The sequence below is a fragment of the Mesoplodon mirus genome (assembly GCF_964341445.2).
Source record: "Mesoplodon mirus genome assembly, chromosome: 1".
NCBI lineage: Eukaryota > Metazoa > Chordata > Mammalia > Artiodactyla > Ziphiidae > Mesoplodon > Mesoplodon mirus.
Genome location: NC_138976.1, coordinates 19,209,105 through 19,229,579, shown reverse-complemented (window position 1 = coordinate 19,229,579; position 20,475 = coordinate 19,209,105). Strand labels below are relative to the sequence as shown.

General features: G+C 47.9%; 1 protein-coding gene across 5 annotated transcripts in view; it reads right to left on the bottom strand.

Moving 5' to 3' along the window:
• Positions 1-1,164: 1,164 nt before the first annotated feature.
• Positions 1,165-20,475, bottom strand: part of TNC (tenascin C) — a 94,673-nt gene continuing 75,362 nt past the window's right edge. For all 5 annotated transcript variants that reach the window (XM_082617862.1, XM_082617864.1, XM_082617865.1 and 2 more), the window contains 10 exons: positions 19,742-19,885; positions 17,766-17,885; positions 15,622-15,765; positions 14,726-14,856; positions 11,106-11,238; positions 9,348-9,499; positions 8,475-8,571; positions 7,435-7,596; positions 4,479-4,642; positions 1,165-1,888 (listed from right to left, as the gene is read on the bottom strand). In XM_082617862.1, coding sequence (XP_082473988.1) covers positions 1,778-1,888; positions 4,479-4,642; positions 7,435-7,596; positions 8,475-8,571; positions 9,348-9,499; positions 11,106-11,238; positions 14,726-14,856; positions 15,622-15,765; positions 17,766-17,885; positions 19,742-19,885 — 1,358 coding nt within the window. In that variant the 3' untranslated portion in view covers positions 1,165-1,777. The remainder of the gene's footprint in view (positions 1,889-4,478; positions 4,643-7,434; positions 7,597-8,474; positions 8,572-9,347; positions 9,500-11,105; positions 11,239-14,725; positions 14,857-15,621; positions 15,766-17,765; positions 17,886-19,741; positions 19,886-20,475) is intronic.

Here is a 20,475-nt window from a genome sequence, read left to right as displayed (position 1 = left end):
GAGTATAAACAGGTCTGCTTTTCTGGGCAGTGAGTTCCCTCCATCACTAGATGTAGTCGGACCAGACTGGGTGACACAGGCTCTCTTCCTTTTGGGGGACGTTGAGCAGGGGACAAGGAGACCTTCCTAACAGACTTTCTCTCTAAGATTTCTGGGTTGTAGGAGCCTGATGAAGGATTCAGGTAGCTTCCGACACCCCTCATTCTGCACCACAGCACACGTACGCTCAGGGAAGGAGAGGTTTTCACCAGAGGCTTGGGGGAGAGAAAGGACACTGGGGCCAGAAGGCCTGAGTTTAAATCCTAGTTCTATTATTAACTGGGTAAATAGCCACGGGCAAGTCATTCCATCCTATGACGCCCCCCAGTCCACCATATATCAAGTGATAGTAGCGACAGCCCATGCTTATGAGCGCTTGATATCTGCCAGGCACCATGCGAAGGGCCTCATGGGGATGATATCATTTATTTTCCACAAAAATGCTATGAAATTAAGAAGTCTGTGTATCCCCATTTTTCTGACGAGAAAACTGAGGCACAGCGAGGTTAGGGAGCTAAGGAATGGTGGAGCCAAGGTTTGAACACAGGCAGTCTGCCTCTGGGGACCTTAACCCTTGCACGATAACAATTGTCACCTCATCTATGTCATAGAACTTTTAGGAGACTACATTAGAAAATGGGTATAAAAGTGCCTTTTAGGGCCTCCCTGGTGGCGCAGTGGTTGAGAGTCCGCCTGCCGATGCAGGGGATACGGGTTCGTGCCCCGGTCTGGGAGGATCCCATATGCCGCGGAGCGGCTGGGCCCGTGAGCCATGGCCGCTGGGCCTGCGCATCCGGAGCCTGTGCTCCGCAACGGGAGAGGCCACAACAGTGAGAGGCCCGCATACCGCAAAAAAAAAAAAGAAAAAAAAAAAAAGTGCCTTTTAAAACGATAAACTGTTAGTCTTGGAAGTGTTGAGCAGGAAGCTGTATCTTAAGTTATAAGCTTTTCCCAAACGTATTCAGCTTTGTTCAAACCTGTTTTCCTCTCTCCCAGCCTGTAGTCTCCCTTTCCATCTTCCCCTCCTGCTTGGCCACCATCCCTCCTTTGCTCAAACATATTGGTGGAATTTGGTGGCTTTGGTGGAATTCAGGCTCGACAATGAAAGGAAAACCAATGGCCAAATTCAAAAGTACTTGTGCTTTTATTAAACAAACAAAAAAATAATACAATCAGGTACTGTCCAGATGTGTTTTGGAAAGGAAGATCTCTTTAAAAATCCTTAGTTTACATCATCATCATCATTATTATATTAATAACATTAATCATATCCTTAAAATCGAAACAGTATTGCTTTTCTGAAATGTAAAAAAAGGGACGGCTTCAAGACACACATTGAATCACTGCTAACAAAAATAATGATAATTAATTATACAGCTTTGTGTAAAATATAGCTGGTTCTAAAACAAACTACCACTGTACAGCCTACCCCGCTCTCATTCCCAGAGCCACCCAAGAGAAGGAAAATCATTGTGATGCCGTCACTGGAAGACTTTTGCTGAATCGAACAACAAAATGGAAACCTGTCGGACACTGTGGTCTTTGGTGTGAAGGGAATTCATCGCAGAGTGGGTGAGGCCAGCGCTGCCGCCGCCGGCCTGGGTGATCCATGGTTAACTTTAGCTCCTGCCAGATGCCCAGGTGTGGCTTAATGGTCAGACTGCTCCCATTGATGCTTTGGTAACGTTATTTTCGTTCTCTGGGCCCTACTCTTCTCTCTCCCAGTTGTCCCCAGCATTCATGCCCGTTTGCGCCTGCCTTCAAGGTTTCGGAAGTTGCTGGGTCTCAGCTTCATCTCAGCAAACTGGATTGAATACTCGTGGCCCTTCCAGTGGAACCAATTAACACCCTGTGAAAAAGAGGAGACCTTCAGATTGGTTTCCATCAGGCAAGGTGTTCACCGACCCTTGCTGTTTCATTGACGGAACGAGATGAGTTCCGTTTCAACTAGACCGTTTGGTAGTTCACAGCGGGCTCTTGCCGATCTGTTTATTGATCTGTGTAGTGAAAACTTTCAAAGGGGGCTGGCTGAATCAGACTCAGTTTTTTTTACTTTAGGCAGAAGTCACCTGAGTTTGCATTGAGCTTTGATCTGCCACCTTGAAATAAAGTGGTGGCTGATGAAACTCGCCATCATTAGGATTAGGTACTGCAGGAATCCGGATCATGATTGGAGCTTACAGAATTGAGTAGCTATATGCAGGGGTGTCTATACTTCACAGGATTCCTATGGAGCGTTTTAACAGGGGTTCCTATGGAACGGCATGAAGAGCATACGTGGACACAAGTTTTGCGACCTGATGTATAAGGTGAAATCTGAGTGTTCTTGCTTGAGAGATAAATGAACAAGTTATTAAAATGTTCTGGGCCTCAGTTTCATTATTTTTTTCTTAAGGCCCAATAATGCTAACCTTGGAAGGATGCTGTGAAGATTAAATGGGTCGGTAAAGGAGCTGCCATGGTGCTGGAAACATCATAGGTGCTCCGTAAATATTCTTCCCCAATCTCAAGAAGGGAGAGATATTCTCGGAATGTTGGCCAAAGATTTTCCTCAAGGAAAGACTATATTTGCTTCCGGGCCTCCTAGTTCCAGGTCTGACTCTTTAGCAAAGTCTACAGATGGTAGAATCTGCCCATGGAATCCCACAGACCCCTTGTCCTACTGGGCGTGGGAGTCAGCTTCAGAGAATCCTCCTAGAAGGCCTCTACCCTGCACACTGACACCTCTTGTCTTTAAGCTTCATAGGGCTGGGAGGGAACATGTCCACAGAGAAGATAATGGCTGGTGAAATGAGGGAAAATAGAGATGTTTTGTTGGATTCTAATTTTTTGGCATTGACTGGTATTGGACAGTCTCTATATCTGATGGGAGATGGGACTTGAGAAGAGCTGACTCATGTTATGGGGAAATGTGTTTGTAATTACTCAGCTTGGTCCTTGTGCTGCCTTCCTCTGCCCTCGTCCTCCCCTCTGATAGAGGTTCAGAACTGGAAGCAAGCCCTCCTCGTTCTATGGTGGAGATTGAAGGCAGAGAGGCAAAGTGCCTTCACAGAGGCCACACAGAGCCAGAGCTGGGACTGAACTCCCATAATTGTTCTGTGGTCTTTTATGCCATCTCCTTCTTCCAAAATCAGGTGGAAAAAGAAGTTTCCTTTTGGCATGTAGCTTTTTCTCCCCCTCCCAAAGGACTTTGTGTTACACTGGTGTTAGGGGACAAGGAGATAAAGGCAATACAGTAGCTCTCAGAGTGGATGTGTTATTGAGGCCACATGATAAGATGGAGAAAACACAGGACTGGTGTCCAGAGGTGTCCTTCAAGTCCTCCCTCCTCTGTAAAATAGGCATGAAAAGCCATGTCCTGGTCCCCTTGCAGAGTAAAAGGGATGCACATGGGAGACACGGTGAGAATGCTTTGAAAAGTGTCAGAAATTATGTCGAGGTAAGGTCTACATTTAAGGTCACGACAATCATTTGCTGGTAGTCACATCAACATAAACACATGTATCAAAATCATTAATAGCAGAGAGCGGCAGGTAAAAACAAAAACAAAAACAAACCAACAACAAAAGTGTAAATAAGCAAGCTGATGAGATGCTGCATCCCACCCGGGACCACCCATCCGAATTCCTGGGGCTGTTTGGTGTGATTTGTACCTTTGCCCTTTTACAAAGGGATCCCAGGTTGCAGACTGGGTAAGACTTGCTGAGGCCCAGCCCAGGGTGATCAGTCTGGGTGAATACCCATCCTTCCTCCCTGGAGCAGGGATGGCCGCTGAGAAGAACCATCATGGTTAAGTAGCTGGGCCCACTAGACTTTGCCCACTTCTCAGGCACCTGCTCGTGCAGGCAGGACTCTGTGAGATAGTGGTTGAATTTGGTTTTGCTCACTTATTTCCACAGGGAATCTAAAAAATCTGTTTCTGTGATTGCAGAAATTGTGTCACAGCATCCTGTGTGGTGCAGGGAAATTTGGAGGGCTGGAAGATTTGGCTTTGCCTCCAGCTTTGCTCTGTGACCTCAGGGAAGTCACCTTTTTCTGGACCTCGATCTTAGGAATCAGAAAAGGAAGGGACTTAAAATCTGTGGTCTTTGCTCTGAGATGTTCTTGGGGTGCTGGAGGTGCCTCTACACCAGGGTGGGGAAGCAGCACCCTGGGCCTGCATCACCCCTGGTTCACCTAGACGGCCTCCACTTTCATCTGTTTCCTTCTGGGGTTCAGACAAAGACTTAATTTGAGGAAAGCTTGCTATGTTTGGTGTCTCCCTGACCGGTGGTTCTCCTTGGGATCTTCGTGGCTTAAGACGTGCTCTCTCTGTGATCTTTCCTGGCCTGCAGTCTCATGGAGATTTCTCCCTGCTGTGAAAAACCCTGTTGTCTTAGACCTGAGGTCCTCCCTGCCTCCTGGCCTCGGCCCTGCCCAGGGCCTCGCAGTCTGCTCACCTGACTGTGGTTGTTGTCCCCGTATGTCCCCATCAGGTTGACGCGGTGGCAGTTCTTGTACCAGAAAGCCCCCCTGTAGGACAGGGCACAGTTGGTGATGGCCGAGTCTGTGTCCTTGTCAAAGGTGGAGAAGGATCTGCCGTTGTGGTAGGCCATGGAGTCACCTGGGAGAGAGAAAGCACAGACTGAGAGCCCAGTTGGAGCTCCCTGTGGGCTGTGAAGGGCAGCGCCAGGGTGACGACTGAAGGGCCCTGGGGTGGGCCGGCCTCGAACACTGGACCCCGAATTAGGATCCAGCGTGGGCCTGGATAGGACATGAGTGTCATCCCCGAGCCTCGTTTCTGATAGAAGCAGCATAAAGTGGTAGAAGGAGGGCTACAGGTGGCTTTGGAGGGTCCAGCTCCAATCCCATCTCTTTCACTCTTAGCTGTGACCCTGCACAGGTCAAGCCTCCTGCTGAACCTCAGTTTTCCCATCTGTAGAATGGAACTAGCATGTTGATTTGATCCACCTCAGAGGGCTGTTGGAGCAATGGATATGAGGGTGTACACTAAACAGGTAGTATGGTGTGCAAACGGTCATGATTGTTGCTATTTTTTTTTTTTGCGGTACACGGGCCTCTCACTGTTGTGGCCTCTCCTGTTGTGGAGCACAGGCTCCGGACGCGCAGGCTCAGCGGCCATGGCTCACGGGCCCAGCCGCTCCACCGCATGTGGGATCTTCCCGGACCGGAGCACGAACCCGTGTCCCCTGCATCGGCAGGCGGACTCTCAACCACTGCGCCACCAGGGAAGCCCGTTGCTATTTTTATGATTGTTTTTGCATTCACTTTACGTAAAGGAACTCAGAGAGTAAGGTGGGAAATTTGTATTTAATAATGGTGTGCTTTCCCTCAAATGCAAGTATTCAGAGCCATACTTTAAAACAATTCTTTTCATGTATTTATTTATTTATTGTCTATTTATTCATTAACTCACATTCACTCACTTATTCACTCACCCATCTCATATTTATCAAGTTCTAGTATGAGTTTAGTTTTCCACTCTGCCATGCTGGTTTTCCAGAGCTATCCTGAGACAGTCTATCTTGAGTCTCAGCCTACAGAGCCATACTTATAATCAAACCTTTCGGGTTTTAGATGTCACCGAATAGCTTGTATATCGTACAGTTATTTTTCAAAGTGTTTATGGGACCAGTTTTCCCTGATTCTTAGACAAAAAGTCCAGGTATATGTAGTGCTATATGAGAATCTAGTTTGTAATTGAATATATTAAATTTTAGGAGCATTTAAGTGCCATTTCTTTCTGTGTCCCCTCACTCCCAACCCTGGTCAATGCAGTGCAGAAAAATTTCAAGACATCAAGGCATTCTATCCTGATATTTTGGAGCAAGTCGTCAGAGGGACTTGGGTGCCTTGTTAACTGATGAAGCTATCAAGAGCATGAGGATGGCAGCTAGATATTGATGAAATAAGATGCTTTCCTGTGGAGGGGCTGGTTGCCATCAATACACACAGGAGGATGTAGCTCCAAGGGTCAGCTCAGTGAAGGGGCATAGCATGGCTCATTTTCTGTTGGAAATACAGAAAGGGATGGGCGGAGGCCACATTCCTGCCCCTCAGTGCCTTTGCTTGCCCTGTAACAATATCCTCCTTGCCTGAAGCCATCTCAACAAAAGAGGTATTTATTGCCAGGTAATAAAATGTCAGAATTCTTTGAGGGATGCAAGAATGAAAACAATTTTCGCCCCTGGGTCTCTCTCTTCATTTCCACCAGACTGATCTCTAAAGAGCTCAGTCTTTCATTAGGTTGAGCCTGGCTTTTGGCAAATCGTGTGTGGAGGCTTTTCCCATTAAGGACGTATCCTTTCCGGGCTGAGAGGTTGGGAACGTGCTATAGCATCTGTCTCTTCTGTTTCAAGAAACGTAACTGGAAACCGCCCCAGAGTGGGCAGGGTGTGACATGGCGTGGTCACGGTCTTACACCTGATCCCCCTTGTTACCAAGAATACTCGTAGCAGCCAGGCTTGTACCGTGGGCTTACCGTCCACAAGCTGTTACAGCTGTTACTCTGAGCCTCAGTTTCCTCATCTGTATAATAGCAATATCACCTGGAGATATATATATATATATATATATATATATATATATATATATATGTATATATATAAATTTTTTTTTTTGGTAAGAACGAAAAGAGGGTAATGCATATGAAGTATCTGCAAAAGAACCTGCTACCTAGTGGGCCTGAATGCATATTGTTTCCTTATCTGTTTCTCCTATAAGGTGGTGCCAGGAAACCACACACAGTCCATTTCAAGTCAAAGAAATCTTCAAAACCCGAACTAGGTTATGTACCAGTCAAGGAGTGAAGGACTGCTGGGGAGGTAGTGAGCTTCTGGTCATGGGGGCGTGCAGGCTGAGGCTGGATGGCCACGTGGCAGGAACGTCTTAGAAGAGATTCATCCAGCTGGGTGATGGAGTGGACTGTCTGCTACTCAAAGTACAGGCCACAGACCAGCAAAGCCACCAGCAGTGGCATCATGTGGGAACTTATCAGAAATGCAGCATCTTGATTTCACCCCAGACATACTGTGTCAGCACACTAATAGGCCGCCCCAGTGGGTCATATACATGTCATACATTGAGAAGCACAAGAGTAGATGAGTAGTAAGGCTCCCAAATCTAAACATGGATAAGAAAAAGCCATATTTTGAGTGATGGTAGCTACAAGTCCATCCTGATTGTCCTAATTCCCAACCTACTCTGTGTTTTGGTGACCAAAATATCTACCCAACCTTGTTCAACTGTAGTTCTGCTGGTTGGCACCTAGCAGGGATTCAAATATTTGTCGATAAACGGATGGACCCATGAAGGAAGGAATGAGGAGGGGAGGAACTGGCTGAAAACCCGAGAAGGTTTTGCAGTTCCCTGGGCTCTGAGGATGTCTGTCCATACCTGCTGTCCCGCTGTACCCCTCCACCTTCAGCCGGTAGCGAGTCCGGGGGTCTCCCACGCTGAACTTGTCGTAGACGGCGTAGGCTGACTGCCCGTGGTCCCGCAGGTCCACCCGGAGCTCGTACTGCCCTTGGGCTGTGATTTTGTTCAGGGTGTCCAGCCCTGTGGACGACAGGCAAGGGGTTGCCTAAGAAGCGCAGTGACCGAGGCCCTCATTCCTCCTCACCCCGTAAGAGCAGCGGCTGTGTGTGCTCTAAAGAGGTTTGCGTCACACCTGGGCTTGCAGCTTGGTTTGCTGTTTGCTGCTGCAACACCAGGTGAGACATATACGGTTTCTGGGCCTCAGCTAAAATTGTGTTGACATCTTTGCCCTGCCAACCTCCTAATGTATTATGAAGATCAAGGAGATAAGGTGGAGTGCGTACCTTTTAAACTGTAAAGCTCCTTACATGTGAAGGCAATGGATGACAGGGACGGACATTCCCCGGCCTGGGTGCTGGAACGTAGGACAGTGCCCTGTGCCGGTCGGTTGTTGCAGTGTGGGCTGCATGGATGGATGGATGATGGCATTGCCGTGCTGGCTTGGGAGAGTTCACACTGCAGCTCAACTCTTTATTGGCTAGATTCCTCTGGCCAGCGGTGTAACCTCTCTGAGGCTCTGTTTTCCCAGGTGCAATATAGGAATTTTGTACCTTGTGGGGTGCTATGAGACTTAGAGGTTGTGGCCCTGAGGGACTTAGCATAGGATGGAAGCAGTGAATGACATCAGTGAGGATAATTCTCTAAATGGCCCCGTGATTGACTTGAGGCTAGGCTTATTCTCAAGGCCTGGCTGTTGGCTCTCCTTTGACTGGATTTTTATTTTTAAGGACCCAGAGAATTTAAAGTCTTTCTATAGAGAATCTGACACCCTGTGTCGACCACCAGAGCTGTTGTTCCCTCCTAACCCGTTTCCTCTCCCACAGTTCGCTGTGGGTTAGGACAGATGACAAGGAGTATAGAAATGGACATTTGGGACACAAACATGCAGGCTGTATTACCAAGCCAGAATTCTTCTTTGAGGTCCCCAAATCCAGCAGCGTAGGCCTTCCAGTTTCGATAGAAATCCTCACGTCCATTTTTGCGTCTCAGGAACACCTATAAACATAACCAGTGAATCTGGGTGCGCTTAAGCTATTGAAGGAAAGAGAAGACCTCTTTCTGAGAGGAAGAAACATCCACCGTAGGAAAAGCACCCGTCCCCGCCTCTGTCCTCACTAATTTGCCATGTGATTCAGTGCACGTCACCTCCCCTCTCTGAGTCTCAGTGTTCCCACCCGAAAAACACAGATTAGTAAGACTACCACCCAGCTTTGGGTGACTGTGATGTGCCAGTGTAGGTTCGCCACGTGTAACACACGAACCCCTCTGGTGTGGGGCGCTGACAGAGGAGGAGGCCATGCCTGTGGGGACAGGAGGTACACGGGAACTCAGCATACCTTCTGCTCAACTTTGCTGCCCAGCTAAAACCTCTCTAAGAAATAAAGTTTAATAATTAAAAAGAATACTACCCAGCTCATATGGTAATGGGATGGAAATAATTCATGTAAAACTCTTCGCACAGTGCCTGGTAGATGGCCAATGTTAATTAATAAACGTAAGGGGCTCGATGACCACTGTCATTTATAGATCACAGAGTTTTTTGAGGATCCAATGAGATACATTACGGGGAAACAGGGGAACTGGTTTTTCTCCTCAGCTTCTTTCCCATGACTTTGTTTAAGAGAGAATTCCTGAGTGTCTCCACGTGACAGGCACTGTCTTGGAGAACCTCATGCACATTAGTGTCAGAGGGCACGGGGAGGACCTCGGCCTCTCCTCTGCCCCCATCCCCCCCGCTGGAGAGCTCTGGAGTCTGTCTCCATGATACTCACGATCCATCCACCCCCGTCAGAGGTCATGTCACAGAAGACTTCCTGCTTCTGGGTCTTGTCGTTGTTCACATAAATGGTGTAGACGCCAGAGGTCGTGTCTCCATTCAGCATGGCTTGGGAGCAGTCCCTGGGGAATGGGTACAGGACTCCACCTGCGGGGTAAGAAGGAAGAGTGGCTCTCTCAGAGCAGGACTGGAGCAGGGGCTTCCAGATCACAGCTCAAGTGCTTACTGACTAGACGCCTCTGGGCAAGCAGCTCAACCCCTCTGAGGCTCTGTTCTCTCACGCACAAGATGGGGATTAAAGCTATTTTGCAGGGGGGTGCGGTGAGGCTTAGAGGTTACAGATGAAAGGGACCCAGTCCAGTCTCTTCTACTGATGGAAGCCACCAGTGATATCAGTGGGAGGAGAGCTGAACCGCTGTGAGGGCCACGTGTCAGGTGGACCACGATCGACCTGGAGCAGCCAGGGAGCAGCACCCGATGAACACCCGGGTGCTGGCCAGGATGGCCGGGTCTCTAGCACCCAGGGGGTGGCTCACTGTGGGTGAGGGCGCTCTGTCAGGCTGGATGCATCTCAGGCTGTTCAGAGGATTCTGAAGCCAAAGACAAGGTTTCTAGCCCTGAGCTTGCCACTGCCTTGCCTTCTGAGCCTGGGGATCTTAGAGGGCTAACACAGCATGCCTGGGGAACTTCCACGTGTAATAATGTGGTGCAAAAATTAAAAACTCGATAGCAATGAATGATCTCGGGGCTATGCTTAGCAGGTGGCTTGAGAACTGACGGTAGTAGCGGCTCTTTGTTCTGATCTGACCTCTCACTGTACTTTACCTTCACCTGAGGTGGTATCATTAGCCGTTTTCTTGTCTGTTTCACAGCCCTAGTCTGAGCGCATCTTGAGGGCACACTCGTATGTTTGTGCTCCTAGCACGTGCCGTGAGATCTGGCAAAGAGGTGCTTTTGCCTCTGCCCCTCCCTCAGCAGGTGTGTGTAGAGTGACTAGGGTGAAGTGCAAAGGGCAGGAGACAGCGCTGGGATACACTCCATCTACCCGGGTTCAGGGCTCTGCAAAGACCCCCTCCTCCCTTCCTCAGAGAAGCATGCTTCCTCTTCACCAATGGAGCAGCTTGCCCATTTGCCACCTGCAGAGATCTAGTGGCCAGGTGTGGAGGTGGTTCCCTGGTCCTGGGACACCTGAACCCAGATCTGACTCCAACTCATGGTGTAACCCTGAGCAGGTCACTTACTCTCTGAGAGCCTCCGTTTTCCCACCAGAAAACTGGGCTTGATAATCCTGGCCCAATGTACCAGCTTCGTGGGAGGACTGTTGGTGATTTTGAATATGAACAGGCTTTGTAAATGCCTGAAGGAGAACACCAAGCTTATAATGAGCCTTGACAATGGCTACCCACTGGGCTGGGAGTTCAAATACAATACAAAGATTCTCACAAGGTCCTTATGAAGAAGGGATAGTTATTAACCCCATTATACAGATGAAGAAACTGAGGCTCGTAGAATGGCAGTAACTTTCCTCAGTCACGCAGAGCAAGTGGTGGAGATGGGGAATGAATCCAGCTGTTCTCACTGCTGACCCTCGTTCCCTTTCACCACGAGGCCTGTAACCTCCTGCATCCACATTGCTCTGGCTTTTCGGGTAATAGCAGGGAACTGATTCTTTTCAGAAATTTGATGGAAACATTTAAAGTAGCAGTTAGAGGAGAAGTGGAGGGTTGGTTCAGTCTCCTCCAGAGCCCCTTACTTGTGGTGAAGGTGGTCCTGATGATCTTGCTTCTCAGGGGCCCATTCAGTGCCTGGATCTTGGCCATGTAGTGGGTGGATTGGCTTAGCTCTGCCAGGCTATAAGAGGTGGTGTCTGGATCCACAACAACCTCCTAAGGGCAGAAGAAAAATATAATAGCTTTTGGCCACATAAGTCCTCAGAGTACAGATGATGCATTCACTTATTCACCCATCCATTAATTTCTTCATTCAACAAGAATCCGCTGAGTCCCCTCTCTGTGCCAGGCCCCGTGCTCACTTCAGGGCTTCAGACATGGGGAGAGTGCAGCATGAGCAAAGCTCCTGGGGCCAGAAGGGGCAGGGCAAATTCAAGTAATATGAGGAGGCAGCGACCTACCTCAGCCACACTTCAGTTAGGGAAGCCGTGGAAGAGGTGGGCAAAGACCAGACTACAAAGGGCCTTAAGTGCCAAGCTATGGAATTTGAAGTTTATCATGATAAGGAATGGAGGTTCCTGAAAGTGTTTTGAAAAAAGGAATGCCATGATCTCAGCTTAATCTGGTAGGAAGATGAATCACACAAAGGGCAAAGGTTTAGACTTTGAGACCAGTTAAGTCAGTGGTCCCTAATATGGCTCTTTTTCATAGATCTCTGGAAAGCTTTAAAATAAAACAATGCCTGGGCTTCATCCTCGAATGACTGGATCATAAGAGCCAGAAGTGGAGCCTGAACAGGTGTATATTTAAGAAGCTCCCTGGGGCTTCCCTGGTGGCGCAGTGGTTGAGAGTCTGCCTGCCGATGCAGGGGACATGGGTTCGTGCCCCGGTCCGGGAGGATCCCACATGCCACGGAGCGGCTGGGCCCGTCAGCCATGGCCGCTGGGCCTGCGTGTCCAGAGCCTGTGCTCCGCAATGGGAGAGGCCACAGCAGTGAGAGGCCCGCGTACCGCAAAAAAAAAAAAAAAAAAAAAAGAAGCTCCCTGGATGATTCTGATGCATAGTCACTCAGGGGATCTCTTGAGTCAGGAGATGGTTACAGCTGCTCAGGCGGCACGGCATGATGACAGTGCAAGCTGACCCAGCATGTCTCTTTTCTAGAACAGAGATGTCCAGGAGAGGCAGATGTGTACAGCTGCTGTAGACCTATTCTAACTACACCTGCTGTTTGTGACTGGTCACTGTGCTGCTGTCCAGATGAGGGGGATCGGTTTCAGTTCTGCAGGTGACCCTCTTTCTTTTCAAATCCTCTTTTTACCTTCCAGTGCCTGTGAAATCACCTTTTTAGCAGATGACCTTGGTGCCAGGGGTTGGAATTCAACCTGCAGTCCTAGTAAACCAAACACAACAGTGCTTTCTACCACCTTCAAACACAGCCCACTGGGTTTAGGCAGTAATGAATCAATGTGGAGGCCACTGGAAGGTTGTTTGGCCTCCTCACAACTGGGAAGGTGAAGTTATCCTAATTTTTCCAATGTGGCAGGGTTTGAGGGGGTGGGTGTTGGAGGTGTAAGTAGTTTCAAAGAAGCTAAAAGACTTGCACTCACTCCATAATTTGTTGGTGGCAGAGGATGGTCTTGCATCCTGTCTCCTACCATCCTGTCCAGGACTCTTTCCTCCTCTACCAAGTTGACTTTCTTGAGTGAAACAGATTAAGCTGGGGACTGGACATGCAGGGAAGTAAACCCAGGTGAGTGCCTATTTGATACCAGTGACCCAGTGACCTTTGTGTGGCCCCCAGGTCTGGTCCTTGGGGAAGAATCAGGTACGAAGCTGGGTTCCTTGAATTACTTGGGGATAAAATTACCTATCAGCTTTCTAAGCTGCTGTTCAAAGTTATTTTCTAGGCAATCAGGGTAGATCGAAATGAGACTCATGACTTAAGGTAAACAGTGAATCCTAGGATGCCTGACCAGGAAGGGCCCTTAGAGACTGGGGAGTTCAGTGCACTCATTTTACAGATGTGAACACTGACACCCAGAGAAGGCGAGGGACTTGCCTCTCTTCACACAGTGAGTTAGTTCATTGTTACAGTGACTCCAAGAAGGACCGTAATGGTAACTAGAGATGTGTGTCCACTCCTGGTTAAACATGGCATATCGAACAAGCCAGTTTATCTCTACTAAAATGAAAGCAAAAGAGATATAAAGTATAAACTCACAAGGATGAGGGAAATGGCAGAGGAGACAGGTACTTGATGTCACCAGAATCTTGATCAGTGGAAAGTGTGGAGTGGTGGAGTGACAGCTGAAGTGACAGAATAGAGAAAGCCAGGAGCTAACTAACTAGTGGGTGCAGCCACAATGCTGCAGAGCCCGGCAAGTTCAGGAATGAAATGTATGCGAAAGCAGAGAAGCCTTTGAAGGCCAGTGTGGGGCATGGCTGAGCAAAGGTTTGTTTAAAACTTTGTATAATAAACAGATCCCCAGCTCTCTCCATCCCCCAGCAGTCTGGGTGACTGTCCTTCCCGGCCCAGATGAAAGGCTGAGGTTTCCTCCCTGGAGAGGCTGAGCCAGAGAGGAGACTCTGGCTTCAAATCCATCAGGCCCAGCTGCAAGGGAGGCTCGGGTGCTGCACTGGAAACAGGAGAAGTGAAGGTGTGTACACAGTGGGAGCCCAGGCTCCTTCTCCAGCAAGGCTCCTGGAAGCCTGGTTCAAAGGAGGTGGAGGATCCTCCAAGGAGATGATGATCTCGAGAGAAATAGTTTACAGTCCTGATGCTTGGGAGTCCCCCAAGAAAATTGCTGGGTATTTGCCCAATCACTCTACAGCGAGCCCCATAGTTGACAACACCTGTCTGTGCAATTAGACCTCCCAATCGGCTATTTCATTCTTGGCTCTAGTACAAAAAGACCAACAAGCATTAGGTGGAAGTCTCCAACATGAAAGATGGAGACTCAAACCAAACCAAACCAAACAGCAGCAAACCAGAAAAGAGACCTTGGAGGAAACACTATGTAGGCTGTGGAAGAAAATGCCAGGAACATATATTCTTAGAGATAAAGAGAAGAAGATAACAGGAAATGCAACCAATATGCTAGCAAAAGATCAATGTGCAGAAAATAAGTAAAAGATCTTGGAAGTGTAAAGGATGGTGACCAAAATTAAAAAGTCAAAAACAAGTTTAGAAGGTAAAGGTTAGAAAATTTCTTTCACTTGTGTGATGGTTTAAAGTTATTTCAAATTAAAAAGTAGAAGAAAAAAAATCATGGGTAGGGAATACAAATAAAAACTACTGTAAACCGTTGATGTCATAAGCACATGGTGATATATATGTCATTATATAATGGAATGATGTCATCTGTGAGATATATGGCAAAGATTCAGAAGAAGCTTTTGGCCTTTGCTCAATAAAACATTTAAGGACAAAGAGTCCAGCTCCTAAAATGTCCTCAAGTCTTGTGAGCAGTGGTTCTTGACCCTGGCTGGCTGTCAAAACTGGGGTCTGGTTAAAATGAGACAGGGAGGCTGGAGCTTATGATTCAGAAGGTCTGGCATGGTGTCCAGTTCCTACTAATTTTTTTCCAACTCCCCAGTTGCACTGGGATAGGAGAAACAGCATCCAGATAATTCTTCCCTCCTTTGAGGATCATGTAAATGTTTCAACCAGCAGTGGGGAGTTTTTTAATATACTTCAAGGTACCTTGGTTGTACCATCCACAGATTCATACACCAATAGGTAACCAGTGACAGATGCCCGGGGAGGTCTCCAGGTGAGAACGGCAGTTTCCGACTGAACCTCAGTAGCAGTGAAGTCTCTTGGAGAATCGAGGTCTGGAGAAGATAAGAATTTCATATCAAATAAGTCAGCAGGTGTAGGACAAAGTCCCCAGCTGGGTATCAGGAGGCCTGGGTTCAAGTCCTTTCCCTCCCATTGACTTATTTGACCTTGGGCAAAACCTTCCCATCTGTAAGTGAAGAAGTTGAGCCAGGTGACCTCCAAAGGCGTACATTCTCTGTGGTTCATCTCATCCCAAGGGCCACGTTTTCCTGAGCCCAACCCGATATTGACTGGCTTTAGTTGGATTTGGGAAGAAAGACACAGCCATGAACGTAATTAGAACCCCCCTTGTTTCTGAAGAAGTGGACAGATGAATGCCGGTATTGGTGCTCCCCCCTACTCAGAGGACACTGCCTCTGTTTCTCTGCTTGCTGTAGTTTGTAAAAAGATCTCACTGTATAAAACCCCAATGGACATCTAGGAAAACTTGCCTTTAAAATCTTTCTCTTAAAAAATATTTCCCTGCCTAGAACATGGATCATTAAATACTGGGTTTAGGGTCAGTGGGGACTGGTTTTCCACTTAAAAAGCCCTCCTCTTAAAATCATTTCCTAGTCCGTGGGGAGAGCAAGGTCATTTCAGTGCAAAAGGAAATGGTGTGTTTCTTAAGGTCTTGACTGAGTGGGCACCGGTGACTTTAGCTGATGCTGATGTCATCACATTGCAGGGAGCTGACTGGGGAAATAAGAGTTGGAGAGGGATACTGTTAAAGATAGAGGCTGTGGGTGGGCATCTTCCAGCTCTCGATGTCTTTGTACCTGTCATGAACTTGGTGGTGATAGTTGAGCTCTTCTGGGGCCCTTTCTCTGCAAAGATCCTCAGCGTGTATTCTGTGGCAGGGTCGAGGTTGGTCAGCTCATACTCCACCGTGTTCCCGGACACCTTGCGGGTAATTTCTGGCTCTAAACAGGAAATATACACACCATGACAGTTACCAGTCCACTGTCTGGGCCATCAGCGGACTTGGCCAAGAGCACACACACCTTCTCACGTAGAAACTTTCAGTGACCCTACAGAAAAGCAGGTTTGATTTCTGAGATGACTCACACTCCTGTCTCTCTCTCTTGAGCAATCACTTCATATACAAAGGATTTATCATATGGTACTGGAGTTTTCCAGGCACCAAGTCAGAAGGAAGGGGCCCTGGGCGTCAGGAGACTTTTGCACATGGTGCCACTGGGACAGCGTTGCAGCTGAGGCACACGACCCAGTTACAGGAGAGCTGCAGGTAACATCTCTAAGACTTGGGCTACTCAAATTTAATTTGTCCCATTGCTTGCCTTCCCCCCCCCTTTTTTTTTGTGGTACACGGGCCTCTCACTGTTGTGGCCTCTCCTGTCGCGGAGCACAGGCTCCGGACGCGCAGGCTCAGGGGCCATGGCTCACGGGCCCAGCTGCTCTGCGGCATGTGGGATCTTCCCGGACCGGGGCACGAACCCGCGTCCCCTGCATCGGCAGGTGGACTCTCAACCACTGTGCCACCAGGGAAGCCCTGCCCTCCCCTTTTTTTTTCACTTACTCTCATGTCCTCTTATTTGCCAAATGTCAAATCATTAGGCTGGGGGATCACAAAAATCAGGTGGCGTAGACACACCAGAGCCTGATGACTGGCTCTCAGTCCTACTGGGTCAGTACCCATGGTGGACCCCAAACCATGGTGCCCAGGGTACATGTGCTTACTTCTTAATCACAGATGACCAGCTATCCTGGCTTGCCAGGGACTAAGAGGTTTCCCAGGGCTAAAACTGGGAAGGTCCAGGGAAGAGTGGAATGAGCGGGTCACTCTGTTCATCAGTCATGAGCCCACGCCCCCAGCCTCACGCACACTTCTGGACTCTAGGAAACTTCTACGCTTGCATCCACAATTTCCATGATTCCCACGAACTATACTCTGATTTATTTTAGGTGAGACAACATCATCTCTCCTGACTTGGAAGAGTTTGCTCACAGGGAATATTTAAAAATAGAAAAGTAAAAAGAATAAACCCAAGCATCCCTCTGGCCCCGCCCCATCTTTGCTCTGTCCTCGTAAGGGGTTGCCCGGGCTGAATTAAGATTTTCAGAGGCCCCAGAACAGCTTAGGGTGCCCTCTCATATTGTTACTGAAGGTAAAACAATACTGAACCATAAAATATGAAACTCACAGATACTTTGAGATTAAAATAACAACATATTTTTTCTAGTCTAGCTCATGACAAAAGTATGGATTTGTTCATTGAAAAGGAATCTTTCTTTCTCTTTCTTATTTGTATTTAATTTTACCTTCTGGTAGCCTTGATTTGCTGGTGCCCCAAACAAGTGTTTAATCTCCAACTGAGTAAATTAGCACAGATGGTTGCAAAGACAAGGAAAAATAATTTCTGATTTCTCAATCAGGTCTGCTGTAATGGGTCTTGTCTGTGGCATCCAAGAAGCCCGGGCTCCCCAGAGCTACCTGAAATAGTCTGTTTAAGATTTCAGATTCTGGACTCCTTCTTTGTAAGAGGTGAGAGCTGCTGCTTGGAGAGGGTGACTCACTCTGACGGCAGAGAAACTAGCAGGAGAGGAGGAAGAGGCTAGAGACGCACCCTCTGCTTTTCCTTAAATGGCCTTGCTGGCCTCCCTTGATACAACCATGGTGCTGATGCTCTTTCACTTGACAACAAGCAGGGGATATGGGTAGGACCTCTCTTGCCACCGCCTGAACTGGTCCCTCCACACCCACCCACCCAGCCCCAGCCCCAGCCCATGAGTCTGTTCTGAGGGGGCAGTCGAGAGCCACAGGGACATTGCTGGACTCTCCAGCCTACCCATGCATTTTTGCTACCATGCACCAAGTGTGACACAAAGAAGGGAGAACAGGAAGAGTTTACAGCAGGACAGACACTCCTCAGGGTGGGGAGGGTCTTGGACACGACCTTACCTCTCTCCCCTGTGTAGGAGATGACATAATTGTCCACAGGGGCGATGGCCGGCTGCCACATGGCCAAGGCTTCTGAGTCGGTGATGTTGGCTGTCACCAGGCCAGACGGGCTATCCAGAGCTGCAAGGAAAGATGGTGATGTGTTGGAGAGATGGGCAGTCATGGGGTAGGACATCAGACCACAGCTGCTCTGCTGTCTACACTGCCCCTGGACTCCAGTACCGGTCTGTGGCCTGTTAGGAGCCGAGCTGCACAGAAGGAGGCGAGTGGTGGGAGAGTGAGCGGAGCTTCATCTGCCGCTGCCCACTGCTCCCCATCGCTCCCCATCCCCCCCCATAGCTCACATTACCGCCTGAACCATTCCCACCGCCATCCATGGAAAAACTGTCTTCCTCGAAACCCGCCCCTGGTGCCAAAAAAGGTTGGGGACCGCTGAACTAGAGGATGTGTGTGAAATGTGTTAGGGGCAGCACTCAATAATTGCAGTTGTTATTAACATGATTATTAAAGCTATTTGGAGTTTTCAATATGATTTCCAAATGACTTATACTGAGAAAGGATGGATAGTCCCAGGGCCTTGGCCCTTTTAACTCACCACTGCTACAACCCAACATCCCTTTCTTAGAAACCAACCTAAATATGACTAGTTCCCGCTTTTGTTCACATTTATGACTCAATTACTCCAGGACGACAGCCCTGGGAGGATGGGGGAGGGGGGTGCGGCAGCCATCGTCAGCTCATTTTACAGATGAGTGTCTGGGCCCCAAGAGATGAAATGACTGGCCTGAGAGTCAGGAGGTGGTAGAGTGATTTGGGGCCCACCCCGTCCACTCTGAGGTCCTTCCTGTCCCATCTTTCACATACAGAATCTCCTTTAACAGATGAGGACAACAGGGCCTCCGGAGGAAACAGATCCAGACTTTGCAACCAGTTGCCGTGGAGAACCCGTGAATGAAAGATTTCTAGGGGGGAAACGAGGGTCTGTGTGGCAGAGTGGGCAGAGCTCTGGGTTCAGACAGGAGGTTTTAATTGCATATTAGCAACCCTTTTAAGACTATTAGGATATTTTTAAACTTTCCTGTGAGGCCCATTCTTTAGATCCCTTAACAGATTAGGCTGGATAATTGCTCATATATCAAAGGATAAATTGTTTAGGAACATGGCTGCCTGAAGAGAAATTTTCCACTTCATTCTCCTTCAATGCAATTCATTATTTTTCCCTCCTTACAGTGTGTTGTACAAATCAGGTTATAACGGGAAAATCACCCTTTATTTTAGAAGAATACAGAGTTTGTAGTCAGACTGACCTAAGTTCAAATTTGCTTTCAGCATGTACTAGTTATATGGACTTGCCCAAGGCGTTTAATTTCCCCAGGTCTCAGTTGTTTCCTCTGTAAAATGGGAGGGATAATAGCTATGGGGTTTACATGTGAAGGGTTTAGTAACAGAGCCTGAAATACAGTAGCTGCCAGATCCAGAGTAGTTACTTTATAGTGTCTGTATGAAGCACCTGCTTGGAAGAATCCTCACACTGGTCCTGGCACTATCGGGGAAGGGAAGGAAGTGGATTCATGTGTACAGTCATTTTTTATATTTGCAGACGCTTTACATATACAGTTTCATGTGATTCTTACAGCGTCCTGCAAAGGAAGCAGAATTGCACCCATTTTACAGAGTAGGGAACTAGCTAGACCCTCGAGAAATTAACTGACAGCTCATGTATCTAGAAGTGGCAGAACATGGGATTTCCACCAGGTCAGCATGACTCCCCAACTTGTGCTATTTTCCCCACAATACCCTGGGAAACGGTGGCCCAGGGAGGTTGAGGATGCAGCTCAGAAGAGGCTACAGACGGACCAGAAATGAGACCGCTGGTGCGCCAAATCCAACCCACTTTCCCTGAGAAGTTCCTAAAAAACCCCTTTTTTTCTAGCTTATGAATCATGAGAAATAATGCTGAAGGTGAGAAAAAACACCTGTGGTGAACATTCCCGAGACAGGCTTGCTTTCTTCAAAGCCCTTCAGGGCGATGACGCTGACGAGGTACTCCACTCCAGGTAAGAGTCTCAGCAGCCTGGTCTGAGTCTTGGTCCCGTCCACAGTTACTGCTGAGGGTGTACCTAGAACACAGTAAAAAGCAAGATGGGGAAAGGTGAACCTCACTGAAACTTATTCACGGTTGTCTCAAGAATGGGTGTATCCGATTTGGCAGTGAAACTATATCTTTATCCAACACCACTTTCTTGACTTCTCAGTTGCTCCTACCCTCTGGCATAAGAGAAGAGGTTTTACTTTTTGTATAATGTTTTTTCCATCCACGTAGATGCCAAAAACTGAGCCAGGGGAGGAAAAACCATGAGGTCACAATGTGCTAAAAATGGCAAGTTTCCATTCAGTAGAGAGCTGGCCATGTTGCACAAATTTTATTTACCTATTTTTCCCACAAAGAATATGGGAAGCTTGCTATGTAAGGTATATCTGATATATTTCATCCATTGTATTAGCTAAAGAATATATAGACTCATCCCTTACTAGCAGAGGTTCTACTATTGAAGAAAATGGTCATGGTCAAGCTTGTACGCTTACATTTATGAAAAAGTCCAAAGTTTATATTTCTTAGAAATTGGGGGCTAGTGAGGAGCTTGTATAATATCAGCTGGCCAAACTCCCCACAGAGATGCTACCGCATGTCTCTGAAGAGGTTATCACC